At 41.4% G+C, this 15,950-nt stretch overlaps 1 protein-coding gene across 2 annotated transcripts in view; it reads right to left on the bottom strand.

The window, feature by feature from the left end:
* Positions 1-15,950, bottom strand: part of LOC126412754 (protein cramped) — a 181,222-nt gene that overhangs the window by 82,347 nt on the left and 82,925 nt on the right. For both annotated transcript variants that reach the window (XM_050082501.1, XM_050082502.1), the window contains exons 8-9: positions 14,799-15,100; positions 13,406-13,588 (exon numbers count right to left, since the gene is read on the bottom strand). In XM_050082501.1, coding sequence (XP_049938458.1) covers positions 13,406-13,588; positions 14,799-15,100 — 485 coding nt within the window. The remainder of the gene's footprint in view (positions 1-13,405; positions 13,589-14,798; positions 15,101-15,950) is intronic.

Here is a 15,950-nt window from a genome sequence, read left to right as displayed (position 1 = left end):
AGGAAATAGGAGAATAGAAACTTTTCTTTCAGTGAGATGGACCAGAATGTGGCCGTGAAGATGGAAACTAAGGTCAGTACATTTCCCTTTGCTTTCGGGCTGACCACAAAATTGGTTGTCAGGCTCGTGTGAATAAGATGGCAATAATTAATTATTTCAACTTGCTGCCCCACAACACCTCCCAATTCTCATCTGAAAATGGAATCTGTATGTGCCAAATATCTCAGGTTATTGTTTCACACAAATATGGGACAACATTTGTCAATTTTGAAAGCCCCCCCAAGGGATTTTTGAAGGCACTGATTTTCAATAGGTTGGAATTACTCTAAAATAACCCCCGTCATGTGGTAAATTTGTAATGGAAATTTCTGGCAATAGCTTACACATTTGGGTGAATATGCTGCTAAATAACTATTCCAAAAGAAAAAAAAATCTGGTGTTGAAGAGAAAGTCCACAAAATCACAAAAAAAGCTGACTGTGACGTAGCTGCAAAAAGACCTAGGAAAGCTTCAATATTTATACAACTGTAGTGATGCATGATAGTGACACACTTCAGTATTAAAAATTGTTCCCTTTCAAGACTAGAGTAATAGGTAAAAGACAAACAAGTGAAAACTGAAGTGTTTAAGGACAATAATAAGTGTTTATTGGCATAGGTACCAATATTAATTTAAAATGTAATTTACTAAAGGAACCTTATACAACATATTTTGTCATGTAGATTTTACCATTTCTTCTTTATGTATGTATGTGTATATTATGAATGAACGCAATATTAAATCATGTAGTAATGCAAAAAGTAATTACAAACTGCTTTAATGCATTATACATGTATCCTATGTATGACAAACACTGAGCAGTATAATCTCTGTCCTTATACGTTTACTTTTTGAATTTCAAATGTACCGCTACTGGAAATCTTGTAATGGTATTTTAAGGACAATGAATGCAAACCATTTAAGTTGTGGTTAATTATATGAGAAAACACAATTGCACAAGTTGAATTTGATTTAAATCTGTATATGAATCTGCTGCCTCACTGCCAACTCAAGACCTGACGTCATAAAAGCTGTAATTCAGCCTTGAGTTTTCTAAGGCAGTCGAGTTTAGGCTCTTACTAAAAACCTGATGTCATGCAGTCCCCAACAGCCAATGAGCGTTCACTTGATTTCTGAGCAGTCTGTCATGAACATTTTGGCCAGTGCAAATGTTACATGTGATTTTAGTGAGTTATTTCATGAATTTTTATTCTATTTCTTGCAGATTGTCATGGCTGATGGTGGTGGTAAGCAACAAATTCTCCATGAAGAAACAAGAGACATAATTTATAGGGCACTTGCTTTCTTCAACCGCAAAGCAGAAAACGATAGTCCTCACACAGATGATGTCAGATCTCAGGATCGCACTGCACAAGTGAGTGGTGTCAGCTTGAGAATCATTCATATAACTGGCAATGGAGGTAATTTCTCTGTTCAGGCTAGTGGAAGCCCAGTTTTCAGATCACCAAGGAAACATCACAGTCATGAGATGCCCGTCATGAATTTAGAAGATTTTGACAGTGATGATCTTAGACAAGTTGTCCTCAATATGAGCAAGATAGGCAAACTTTCTACTGTCAAAAAAATTACATTGAAAATGCATTGTCAAGAATGACAGTTCTGAAGATGTAAATGTATTGAGACTGCCACTTCAAAGAGGGTGTACAATATTTTCTTTTACATCTCATGAGTTCGCAATAATAATGACGATCTCTCCCTAGTCCATACGGTGCTGATGTCGTAGGTAGCTGCCATTACCCGAGGACAGTTTAGTCAACTATCAGCCGCCTTTAGTGAATTAGCAGTCTAGTTAAAAGTTGATTAACTCTCCACAGTAAATTGATTTCTTAGGATGGATAGGATGTGTGACTGCAGTGTATGGATGCAGGAGGAGCTGGCCACTGTTCGCGAACAGCTGAACGTGTTGATGGCCGCGGTCAGCCGTCTACAGGCTGCTGCCTCGGAGTGTAGCGGCAGTGGGGGTCTGGTGCATCGCGTGGTACACCCCAGGTGTTACATGCTTCACCCACTGTCCCTGCTGTCAAGACATCTTCGCGGGTACCGGACGCGATTGGGCCACCCTCTCCCCAAGGGTAGTGGCGGGTTCAGCGGCGTTCGCGGCGCACAAGGCGGAGGGTCAATGTGGAGGCTAGCCGTGTGGCTTCACCCACTCTGCCTGTGAGTGGACATGTGACCACTCCTTCAGCAAGGTCCAAGCAGGCACACGGGCGGAGGGGTTTATTAGTTATTGGGAGCTCCAACGTTAGGCGGGTGATGGAGCCCCTTAGGGAAATACCGGAAAGGTCAGGGAAGAAGGCCAGTGTTCACTCTGTCTGCTTGCCGGGGGTTCTCATCCGAGATGTGAAGGAGGCCCTGCTGGCGGCAATAGAGAGCACTGAGTGCACCAGACTGCAAATTGTTGCTCATGTCGGCACCAATGACTCCTGCCGTCTGGGTTCAGGAGTCATCCTCAGTTCGTACAGGCGGTTGGCAGAGGGGTGGTATCTGAGCCAACAATTTGTAGTATCATTCCCAGAACCAATCGCGGCCCTTTTGTTTGGAGCTGAGTAGAAGGCTTAAACCAGAGGCTCAGACGATTCTGCGGAGATCTGGGGTGTAAATTTCTCGACCTCCGCTATCGGGTGCAGAAATGTAGCGTCCCCCTGAATAGGTCAGGCGTGCACTACAAGCAGGAAGCGGCTACAAGGGTAGTGGAGAACGTGTGGAGTGCACATGTGGGTTTTTTAGGTTAGAGAATTCCCTCTCTAGGCCCGACAAGACGCCTCCTGAGACACGGCAAGGTAAGAGTAGGCAAAATGCAACAGGGTATAACAATATTAATGTGCTAATAGTAAACTGCAGGAGCGTCTATAGAAAGGTCCCAGAACTGCTCTCATTAATCAACGGTCACAATGCCCACATAGTACTAGGGACAGAAAGTTGGCTGAAACCACACGTAAACAGTAATGAAATCCTAAACTCAGATTGGAATGTATACCGCAGAGACAGGCTGGACAGTGAAGGGGGAGGCGTGTTTATAGCGATAAGAAGTGCAACAGTATCGAAGGAAATTGACGGAGATCCGAAATGTGAAATAATTTGGGTGAACATCATGGTTAAAGCAGGCTCAGACATGGTAATTGGATGTCTCTATAGGCCCCCTGGCTCAGCAGCTGTTGTGGCTGAGCACCTGAAGGATAATTTGGAAAATATTTCAAATAGATTTCCCCACCATGTTATAGATCTGGGTGGAGATTTTAATTTGCTGGATATAGACTGGGAGACTCAAATGTTTATAAGGGTGGCAGGGACAAAGAATCCATTGAAATTTTTTAAAGTGCTTTATCTGAAAACTACCTTGAGCAGTTAAACAGAGAACCGACTCGTGGCGATAACATATTAGACTTTCTGGTGACTGACAGACACGAACTATTTGAAACAGTTAACGCAGAACAGGGAATCAGCGATCATAAAGCAGTTACTGCATCGATGATTTCAGCCGTAAATAGAAATATTAAAAAAGGTAGGAAGATTTTTCTTTTTAGCAAAAGTGACAAAAAAGCAGATTTCAGAGTACCTGACGGCTCAACACAAAAGTTTTGTCTCAAGTACAGATAGTGTAGAGCAGGCTGTTCCAGCCGGGCGCCAGGGAGCCGGAGCGCTCCGGAACGCTCACTGCGGCAGCTCGGAGCCCGCGTGGAGGGGGAAAGCGAACTCACTGCCCCCTGGCCGCATGCAGCCGCAACTGACGCAATAATCCGTGTTCAATGACAGCTATGACTAGCCACGGGAGCCCTGTACCCCTATTGGAGGATACCTTCCTATTCATTGAGAGGGATGTTCGTCCGCAGTGTCTTGTACATCAGAACGTATTTAATTCTGCGAAGCGGTACAACATACGACGACATTATACACGTCTTCACGCAGCGCACTACGATCAGGTAGAAGACGTTGCACGCAGAGAACTGGTAGCCAGGCTTAAGAACGACATACCAGGAGACGTAAGTTTAAAAACGGTTTCATAATACGGAAGGTATCAAAACATGCAACACATTTCATGTTCTGTAATGCGTTTGTAATTTTCAGGTGAAGGAGAGCGGAGAAAACACTACTGAATCTGCAATTCGAACAAGCTACAGGGTCGCTCACATCATTGCGATGAGTGGCAAGCCGTTTTGGGTGGGACCACTCGTACAATCGTGCATGGTAGCAGTTGCAGAATGTTTGTTTCCAAGGGAGGTGCAGGCAATTGAAGCGGTTTGCCTGTCGAAGCAAACAATGTCTTGTCGAATCCTGGACATGGCAGCGGATTTAGAGATACAGCTCAGGAAAAAGGCGGAGAGCTTTGTTGCATTTTCGCTAGCACTTGACGAAAGCACTGACATATCGGACTGTGCTCAGCTTGCAGTCTTTGTGCGTGGTGTCGACATGGAGCTGCACATAACTGAAGAACTCTTGGATGTGGTACCACTCTATTACACCGCAACAGGACGTGACATTTTTGAAGCGGTTTGTGAATCAGTGGACAATATGAATTTGCCGTGGGATAAGCTCCAGACAGATGTTCAATCGTCTTGCTTCTTTAAAACTACCTGAAGGTTCTACTTTCGGCGATTACCAAGCAAAGTTAAAGCAGCTCATCACGTCGTTTGAAACACGATTCCGAGACCTCACTAGTTTGGAAATGGAACTTAAGGTGTTCAGCACTCCTTTCTCAGTTTCCTCCGATGACTTGTCATCGTCACTTCAATTGCAGCTTACTGATTTGCAAAATTCAACTTTGTTAAAAGAGAGGTGCTACAACACGTTGGATTTGTCACGATGGTATCGTTACAGCAAAAAACATTTCCCAAGCTTCACAACAATGCCGCTCAGAACATGTGCATGTTAGGATCTACGTATTGTTGTGAGCAGCTTTTCTCAGCAATGAAAAGAGTAACAGTAAGGAACGATCGTTTCTTCAGGTGGCAACAATGAAGGCCATCCTCCCCATTAATGCTGCGAACACTTTGACATCTGATATTTCCGATCTTGTAATGAAAAGAAAATGTCAAGCTACAGAGGCCCAATAAATTTAGTATGCAATTTCTTGTGAAACAGTTGTTTCTTATTTATTTCCTGAACATCGTATTTCCTGGTGTAGCACGTCCCACGTCTTAGCAGCCAAGAGTATGAGGTTGTCGATCTTGTAAGACACAGCGGGCACATCAAAACGCTTGCCCTGCTGCCTACCTCAGCCAGCCGTGCCACGTACCGGTGTGCCGGCCCACTCGAATGGTCACAGCGAGCGACACGGCTCCCTGGAGCAGGGAGCGCTCCGCGGCTCTCAACGGAGCTGACGAGATGGAACAGCCTGGTGTAGAGGATCAGTGGACAAAGTTCAAAACCATCGTACAATATGCATTAGATGAGTATGTGCCAAGCAAGATCATAAGAGATGGAAAAGCGCCACCAAGGTACAACAACCGAGTTAGAAAACTGCTGCGGAAGCAAAGAGAACTTCACAGCAAACATAAACATAGCCAAAGCCTTGCAGACAAACAAAAATCACGCGAAGCGAAATGTAGTGTGAGGAGGGCTATGCGAGAGGCATTCAATGAATTCGAAAGTAAAGTTCTAATGTCAAAGCGGTAGGTGGATCAAAACAAAATGTCCAGACACTCTGTGACCAAAATGGTACTGAAACAGAGGATGACAGACTAAAGCCAAGTCCACACGCAACGATCTGTCTGCGCAGATGTCTGTACATGCAAAAGATCGCTGCAAATGATGTGTGTTCACACGACACAAACCCCAATCTATTACTCGCCCGTCATCTGTCGGCATACAAAAGAAATATCAGTGGCAAGCGACTACACTCCCAGTAAACGTCAAAAATTTAATTAAGTTTTTTTGAAATATAGAAATGGAGGAAGTTCTGTTGTGGTCTGTGTTCGCAACTTGTGTTGCAAAAAACATTCAGACCAATTGCAGGAAACAGAGAAAGCGGTCAAAATGGTGCAGACAGTGGCTGCTAAAGCGAAAGCAGTTTTCTCACGTAAATTTACTGCGAGAGTTGCAGGGCGAACCTAACAACTGGCGAAATTATTTGCAGATGGATGTCGAAACTTATACTTAAAGCTTGTAACCCCTCATATTACGAGAAAAAATACTTGTATAGAGAAGAGCAATTTCTCCTCATGAACGGCTGGCGGTAACATTAAGATTCCTAGCAACAGGAAGGAGCTACAAGGATTTGGAATTTTCAACTGCAATATCGAAACAAGAGTTGAGTGAAATAATACCCGCAATTTTTCAATTAGAGCATTGTATGCTGCTGTCTTTTTGTCTCGGTCTCTATATTCTTTACTTTAATCTTCCACAAATGTGGGTGGTTTCTATATATATTTCAATGAATTCACTTACATACTCTCAAGAACACTGACGAGTATCAGCCATTTTAATGCCCTGTGCACACAAATACAAACACTAGACCGAGCAAACAGCTGTTTCGCGCCAGATTTGCGACGATCTCCTGTCCACACGCTCCAACTTGATTGCGCAGATGTGGTTTGAACCCACAGATTGAGAGGTTTCGCTCAAACCTCCAACTCCAATTTCCAGGTTTGCAATACACACCTCAGGTTGGTGCAAATCTTCTGTCCACACGCAACGATCTGTCTGCGCAGATGTGATGTGCGCAGACATTTGTGCAGACAGATTGTTGCGTGTGGACGGGCCTTAAAGGCCGAAATACTAAATGTCTTTTTCCAAAGCTGTTTCACAGAGGAAGACTGCACTGTAGTTCCTTCTCTGGATTGTCGCACAAATGACAAAATGGTAGATATCGAAATAGACGACAGAGGGATAGAGAAACAATTAAAATCGCTCAAAAGAGGAAAGGCCGCTGGACCTGATGGGATACCAGTTCGATTTTACACAGAGTATGCGAAGGAACTTGCCCCCCCTCCTTGTAGCGGTGTACCGTAGGTCTCTAGAAGAGCGTAGCATTCCAAAGGATTGGAAAAGGGCACAGGTCATCCCCGTTTTCAAGAAGGGACGTCGAACAGATGTGCAGAACTATAGACCTATATCTCTAACGTCGATCAGTTGTAGAATTTTGGAACACGTATTATGTTCGAGTATAATGACTTTTCTGGAGACTAGAAATCTACTCTGTAGGAATCGGCATGGGTTTTGAAAAAGACAGTCGTGTGAAACCCAGCTCGCGCTATTCGTCCACGAGACTCAGAGGGCCATAGACACGGGTTCACAGGTAGATGCCGTGTTTCTTGACTTCCGCAAGGCATTCGATACAGTTCCCCACAGTCGTTTAATGAACAAAGTAAGAGCATATGGACTATCAGACCAATTGCGTGATTGGATTGAAGAGTTCCCAGATAACAGAACGCAGCATGTCATTCTCAACGAAGAGAAGTCTTCCGAAGTAAGAGTGATTTCAGGTGAGCCGCAGGGGAGTGTCGTAGTACAGTTGCTATTCACAATTTACATAAATGACCTTGTGGATGACATCGGAAGTTCACTGAGGCTTTTTGCAGATGATGCTGTGGTATATCGAGAGGTTGTAACAATGGAAAATTGTACTGAAATGCACGAGGATCTGCAGCGAATTGACACATGGTGCAGGGAATGGCAATTGAATCTCAATGTAGACAAGTGTAATGTGCTGCGAATACAAAGAAAGAAAGATCCCTTATCATTTAGCTACAATATAGCAGGTCAGCAATTGGAAGCAGTTTATGCCAAAAATTATCTGGGAGTACGCATTAGGAGTGATTTAAAATGGAATGATCATATAAAGTTGATCGTCGGTAAAGCAGGTGCAAGACTGAGATTCATTGGAAGAATCCTAAGGAAATGTAATCCGAAAACAAAGGAAATAGGTTACAGTACGCTTGTTCACCCGCTGCATGAATACTGCTCAGCAGTGTGGGATCCGTGTCAGATAGGGTTGATAGAAGAGATAGAGAAGATCCAACGGAGAGCAGCGCGCTTCGTTACAGGATCATTTAGTAATCGCAAAAGCGTTACGGAGATGATAGATAAACTCCAGTGGAAGACTCTGCAGGAGAGACGCTCGGTAGCTCGGTACGGGCTTTTGTTGAAGTTTCGAGAACATACCTTCACCGAAGAGTCAAGCACTATATTGCTCCCTCCTACGTATATCTCACGAAGAAACCATGAGGGTAAAATCAGAGAGATTAGAGCCCACACAGAGGCATACCGACAATCCTTCTTTCCACGAACAACACGAGACTGAAATAGAAGGGAGAACCGATAGAGGTACTCAAGGTACCCTCCGCCACACACCGTCAGGTGGCTTGCGGAGTATGGATGTAGACGTAGACTGGCTAAAATATGTGATTTTTAGGAAGTTACAATTTGGTTTTCAAATATGTTGTTGGAATTTTACAAAATTTTTAGGTTTATTGGACTTTCTACTTTAAATAAACATGTTTTGGTATCGCTAGTGTTAAACCTGACTACACAGATGAAACTCCAATTTAATAATAGTTATAATACTGAAATACATACACAAACATGTGATACAGCACATTTATGTCTACAGAAACACACAGAACACATGATCAAAGCAAAACTTAACGTTCACAGAGGAGTACAGTGTGATATAAACTGAAACATTGAGAGATACACAGTCCAACTTTACACTCACTGGACTCATATGCTCCGATTCAGTTGCTGATATACCTGCTGAGTATCCTTCAGAACAACACACAGTCTGTGAAAATAATATGATAAACGTATGCAGCAACTCATCCTCAAAAAGTCTAGAAATAAAGCTCTTTTCAGATGATTTGTAATCTGAATTATCATCAAATGGTTCCCTTCCACCATAAGCAGACTCATCAAGGACTTGTGTAAATCATTTGCTGCAAACTTTTCTCCTCCTCACTGCACATTTTGAAACATAGGCAATTTGAACGTCAGCTAATGCCCGCGAAACAAGAAACAATAAGGAAGGTTTCAAAACTGAAGTAGTTTTCTGCCGATACCGCTACTGCTATCTAGCAATCAAAGCAGAAACTACGAAGCGTGCAGACCTCATAGGAGTTTACGGGAGCTGTAAATATACATTCAACACTGCGGAAAATCATAGTAACCGGCAATATAATGTGCGCCTGCATATTCCCTTTACTCTGCAAGCACCATAAGAGAATGCCAGCTGCACGATAACTGTTAATAAGAAAAGAAAATAATGACTATTATTTATTAAACAACAGTAATAACTGAGTAGAATGTTTTAAATTCCAGGACTTCATTTGAATATCCCAGCTTTTCAAGGTTATGTAAGATTCATGGCTAATTCCTGGTTTTCAAGGATTCAAGGATTGCTAGCCACCCTGATAGCAGTATGCTTCAGAAGACTAACACGGCTGTCAAAAAATCAGTAATACAAGTTGTAGCGGTGATATGCAAGACAAGTGGAATAAAATTATAAAAGTTTGAAAGTAAGTGTGCATAGATAAAAACAAAACTTTTTGCAAACCTAAAAAAAGATCAAAGGTTGTTAGGGTTTTCTTTGGTATACTACATTTGTTCAAGTTGTTGCAGAACCATTTCCAAGGTCAAGAACACGAAGGTTCCAAAATAACAAAAAGCAGCAATAAGTTTTAAACATTGAAAAACACATAACATTACCAAAGCAAACTTACAGCTAACTAGTGAACAAGGAAGTATGAAAGGAAGTAACACACCTATTCTCATGACCAACAACTTGCACCTTGAAATATGTTCTTCACAGAGACATCAAAGTAATTTCATTGAACTCATTAACAATATCTCTGATGTCTTGGATTTAAAGTTTCCAAAATGGGTACGTTCAGCTCTGCACAGGAATTTGAAATGAATCTTATAACTGAGGACAGTATTCTACAGATATTCTTAGACATATGGTCAGCAATGAAGTTGATGATAGAGGATGGCTGTTATCTTTCCAAAAAGTTTCACTACGTCAATAAAATCTCTCTTTTGTCTTTTGAAATGCCTTTTAAGTATTAAAGTCAGGTGTATATCAATTTACAGACTAAATGAAGATTGCTTTCCAAAGTACAAGGATGATATAAAACCTTATACCACATGACGTAAGGAACAATGTATGTTTCCTTATACAGAGGAGATGTTTATTTGTCGGGTACATTTCAGTTACCGATGAGCTAGATTCAGCATATTCTCAATATGAAATTGACTGACTCTGAACCCCTGATAATCCTCAACACTAAGCTGTGCAAATATTGTTGTTGAAGCGCTAATAAGAGATATGCCAGAGGCTGTGAACTTCAAAAAAAGTTTGATAACAGAAGCGATAACAGTGTGCAGCGACTCTGCAATCTCTGATGTTCCTCCACGTAAAGTGAAATCATTGAAGGCTATATTCCATTCTTAAAGTGCCAATCTGTTGATAAATTACTGGGTTGTCCAGAAGCAAAAAGTGACGCAGGAAAGCAAAATACAGACTGGATACTTATTATAGCTCGTGGAGGTATTCTGTCTTCGACGCAAGGTTGGAAAAAAAAAATGTTTTAGTTTGAGTAGAATTTTTATGCTTTTCATGGAAACAGAGTGTTCAATAACAAAAAAAAGAACAGAAAGAGAAAAATCCTTGAATCACTGTGCTGATTCAGATACAATAGTTTCCCAAATTTTGCTGTTTGCTCTCTACGCAATGACAAGAACATCTGTAAGATTTGTCATCTCATTCATTATGGTAAATTGAAAGCTCTGAAAAAATATGCCACAAGCAGGAAGCAACCATACGTTGCATCTTAGTATCATAAATATTAATAGCAATTGGGTAAAAGCAATTAAGAACACCTATTTTGTATCAGATGAGTGAGTGTTTTCCATACCAATCTTAAACTGTAACTTATTTAATTAGATAATAAAAAGTTTACTCAGCAAGCGGCATCAGAAGACAAACACAAAATACTGTTATAATTGGAAAGCTTTCAGAGCCAGTGGCTCCTTCATCAGGCAGAAGAATTGATAAGGAAGGAAGAGGGGTGAAGGAAAAGGACTGGAGAGGTCTAGGAAAGTCACCCAGAACCGTGGGTCAGGAGAGACTTACTGCATAGTATGAGAAGGGAATATTGATTGTTGGGGACTGCATCAGATAAGATGTGAAAACCTGAGAGCTTAAAGGTGGAAGACAGGGCAATATGCAGATAGAGATAACTGCTTAAACATCATGCATGAGTTAATAAGAGTGAAAAGCTAAGTGCATTGTACATAACAGAGGTGAGATGGGAGCAGTGAAAAATAGACGGGTAAGACAAAGTAAGATGTAGAAAACTAAAATGGAGTGAAGTGACGAATGGTTACAGTGAAGAAATGAGAAACAAGGCACAGCAGACATGGTGCAGTGTATTTCCTGTATAACCTTACATTGTACTGTGCACCCCTCGTTGTGATGTCATGGACTTCATCCAACACCTGCTGTTGGCTGGGACCATGACACTTCTACAAGGAATGCACAGCACAATGCTGTAGTTTTTTTAATGAATGGCCTGCCCGCATTTAGCCAATGACTTTAAATAGGCTTCCTTAGCATGTGGTTTCGACAGCCAAGTGTTTTAATTAGCCAATCTATATGTACTGCCTCTCTCAGACTAGTTCGTGTACAGCAATTCATTTCTACAAACACATTTTTTGAATGCAGGCTGTGTCTTGTACTTTTAAGAATGTCATAAACAAACATGGGTACTGCTTCCTTCCACTTCAATTAAAATACAGACAGTGCTACATAAAACTCTCTTGATTAAACATGTTCACTTTGAGGTCCATGAAGTTGTTGCACACCTATGCAAATTGCCAATCTGAAACTCCTAATGCCTCCTTTACACAAGGGCTGATCTATGGCATACTTGATCCAAATGTCAAGAACAATTGCTTTGGTAATTGCTGCTTGTTAGACACTTTACTGCCTTGATAGAATAAAGAACTGTTGGACGGAATCAAACAATGGAAAATTCTGGATGGAGGCCTTCTTTCAAAAACCGGCTGCCAAGGCCAGACTGTGAGCAGCTGTGCATGATGGGGGAAGCAATCTGGTTGGTGGAGTTCAGGAGGCAGCTGAGGCGAGGAGAGGGACGGATAGCAGAGAGGGACAGATAGCAGATGCTGTAAGGAGGTTATACGCAGGGCGAGGAGGGGAGGGGAGGGGGGGGGGGGAGAGTGGAAAAGGAGAGATGTAAAAATACTGTGTGTGCATTGGTGGAATAGTGGCTGTGCAGTGCCAGAGTGGGAACAGGGAAGAGGATAGGTGGGTGATGCACAATGACTAACAAAGGTTGAAGCCAGGTGGGTCAGACAGACAGCTAAAACAAAAACCTTTATTCATGCAATAATGTTGTTATATCCAGAAACAGTTCGAAAAGTTTGCAGGGTGTTTTAGATTGCTATCAGGAATAATTGTTAAGAAAAAATTTAACACATTGCGCCATTTCTGAGTTAATTTGCACTGAAGTTAGCCAATCAGGCTGCCGTTCGTTCAAATTTAAACGACCTGCCAGAGACAGTGTCTTCATACGTGTTCGTCATTTGGTTTCCTAAAACCAAACAAGAGAGTGGTACAAAAATTGGACATGAGACAGAACTAAGGCTCAAACTGAGTAGTCTCATGCACTATCATCTATGCTATGAGAATAACTGACATTAGCTGTACATGGCAGACCATTAGGATTTGCACGTGCAATGGCCTGATTGGCTAACTTCAATGCTAATTAACACTGAGACCGCACAATGTATTGATTTCTTTTCTTAAACATTATTTTTCAGCACAGCTTATCCTGCAACACCCTTACAAGCATTTCAGATTGTTTCTGAGCACCTTGTATAGTTTGTTTAGCACTGAATGCCTTGTTACTGATTATGTACGTTCTCACACAGAGACTGAAAACATCTTACAGCTACTGCTTCCATCACATTATTACATAAGCCATAAGTTGAATTATTTCACAATACAAATTTTACCTTTCCTCCTAGAGGTAATGCACGATTAATTAGTGAATTACACCTACAATAATTATCCCACTGAAATCTATGTGAGTGCAAATTGACTTTCAGAACAGCTTAGTTATAAAATTTTTTGAATAGCACAGTAATTTACTTCTACCCCCTTTTCCCTGCCAGCCACACAAGTTGTGTGTACAAATATGGACATAGTTAATGTTCTCCTCCTCCTCCTCCTCCTCCTCCCCCCCCCCCCCCCCCACGCACGCACGCACACACAAGAAAAACAACCACTCTGTGCACATGTAAACTAACCCTTTTGAAAGGCATTTACAGCACATAATTTACCAATACGAATGATTTTGATATAGTAAGAATGGAATATTTTAGGACTAACCTTGCTCTTCTTGTAGTTCAATTTTGCAATCGACAGAAGCTTCTGTAAGATTAGTGTCACTGGACTTCCTGCAGATATGGAAGACTGTACTGCACTTTCCACTTCAGTAGCAGGTTCAACCTTTACATAAGGTGTGGATTCCTCCCACCAGTACTCCAACTGTATTTTACCTTCACTGCCAAACTGAAAAGAAAATAATTATTATAGTACTATGTTACACTACTAAACTCCTCTTCTGCACCGTAAAAATTCCTTTTTAGTCCTATTATCATCCTTTCGTTTTACATTCCCACAGTATCTTTTTTCCCTTTTTATGCTTCCTTCCTGATTCCTGTTTAATTACAATTTATATTTTTACAGTCATTCTGTCATAAATGCATACTGTGATGCACCTCTTACCCTCACAAATGTCATCATCTCAATCCCACATTTCCTATTTATAAAGTGTTAAAACTGTGTGCTAAAATCTACCATGTGTGTATAGAAGAACGAGATAAGAGACAAAAAACAGATAATAATTAATACTGTAAATAGTAGTAAGTTAAAGCAGGAAAACTGTTCATGATCCTGGCACACTGAAATTTTAAGGAAAAAAGACCCCTGAAGATACTTCAAAATAAAGTGAAACATATTTGGTCTCAATTAGACTTAATTACAATCACAAAATATGGTATTATAGCTACATAACAGATTCAATACGGTACTTCAGTCTTATGTGAAGTTCATGATACTGTTAATTGGTATCAATGACAAGTGCTGTATTCAGTAAATACTGACTACAAATTTTTGGAAAACATCGATAATACACTGTCATTACAACCCTCCCAATTGATGTCACTGTTTTGTTCCATCAACAATCCTAAAGATTTAACTAGATTTAATTAGTTGTTTCTTTCAAACTGAAATCAATATTCTAAAGTAAGTTTCTAATGTGACTGAAATGAGAAGCTTACAATGTGCCAACCTCAAACAATGAGACACTGATTTTACACACAAAACATCCAAAAATGAGTGTTGTGCCCAACATCCAACAGAAAGATACATGACAGTAATAATGCAGAGAGTCAGGACAACAAATAAATGGATCATAAGAATATCTTACATCATGATACACTGGCAGATGAGTTGATACCATCTGCAGAAAACTACCAAGTTTACAGCAGAAGACTAAGATGTGGATATGTCTGGAAGAGAACTTTATCCAATAGTGCAGAAAAAGTGGGTTGTTATTGTGTCACAATAATCATGTGCTACAAGTTACACACAGAATTAAGTACAAATGATTTTTGTCTAAAACTTAGTCATCTGAGTACCGAGTTGGCCCAGCAACAAATACCCAACAGAGATACCTTTCACAGAGACAAAAAGATAATGTTAATTTTTGTACACCTACCATTAGGTAAAGTTCTCCTATAGTAACAGCATGAGCATCCTTCTGTGTCCATCCTTCACGAACTTTTTCTATTGTGGCTTTGGAGGAATCCTCTTTGGACTCTGTCTGCTCTCCCACTGCAGCATTGCAATCTTTCTGAGAGCTTACCTCAGACATACTTTCTATTACTTTGGAGAGGTCTTCTTTGTTATCAAGTTGCTCAGCTGGTGGCGAACACTCCATGACATCTGCATCTGTTGCCTCGGTGAATACACTGCTTTTATCACTTGGCTGTGATGGACTATGCGCAGCCAATGGGCTTCCTGCAGAGGGGGACAAAAAAGTTCAACAGACAGAGAAATTTCAGATAGATTAAAAGTTACTTTCATGAGGTGCAGCAATAAAATTGACTGAGAGAAACAGTGGAAATCCTGTTATAAACTTAGCTCCTAGGGAATCTAGAGTGGTGTTGAGAAGGTCAGGGTAGGGAAGCAGAGGTGGTACGGTATGGAAGCGGTAAGAGCATAGGTCAGATGACGGAGGAGCATTTGAGGGGGGGGGGGGGGGGGGGGGGGGGGGGGGAGAAGAAACTGAGAGAATGGAAATGACAGCATAAATCTGTTGGAGGCATGTGTGGAAGAACTGAGTGAGAAGATGTAACAGGATAAGGGGTGGGGATGGGATAGTAGAAGACGTGGGTAGGAGGAGGGTGAGCAAGGGTTGATAACAGAGGGAGTGACAAGAAATGTGAAGATGAGTGAACCGAAAAAGGGGTGGGGGAGGGGGTGGTTGTTGAGGTGGGCAAGGGAAAAATGGACAGAGAAGTAGTAGAATCATTTGTTGGTTGGAGAGAAAAGACAGGAGGAGAGGGCGAGGCAAATGATGAACGTTGACTGGAGGGAAAGAAGGGGTCTTGACTTATAGGCCGCTTCTCCCATCATCACTATACCAATGTCCATTAGGCAAATCTTACACTTTCCTTTGTGAAAGTCTTTTGGCAGCAATAGCCATTTTTTATATTCATCTTATCATGGCATAGTTGGCTTAACACACACTTTCCAGGCATTTTAATCACAATTTTAAAAAATACACCTGTTCTGCAGTTTTTCCACCAAAATGGCCGATAAATGCCAGACTGATACTTTGTCACAGATATTTCCTTGTCGCAGGTGT

The sequence above is a fragment of the Schistocerca serialis genome, chromosome 7 (genome assembly GCF_023864345.2).
Source record: "Schistocerca serialis cubense isolate TAMUIC-IGC-003099 chromosome 7, iqSchSeri2.2, whole genome shotgun sequence".
Lineage (NCBI taxonomy): Eukaryota > Metazoa > Arthropoda > Insecta > Orthoptera > Acrididae > Schistocerca > Schistocerca serialis.
This window is presented reverse-complemented; position numbering and strand designations above follow the sequence as displayed.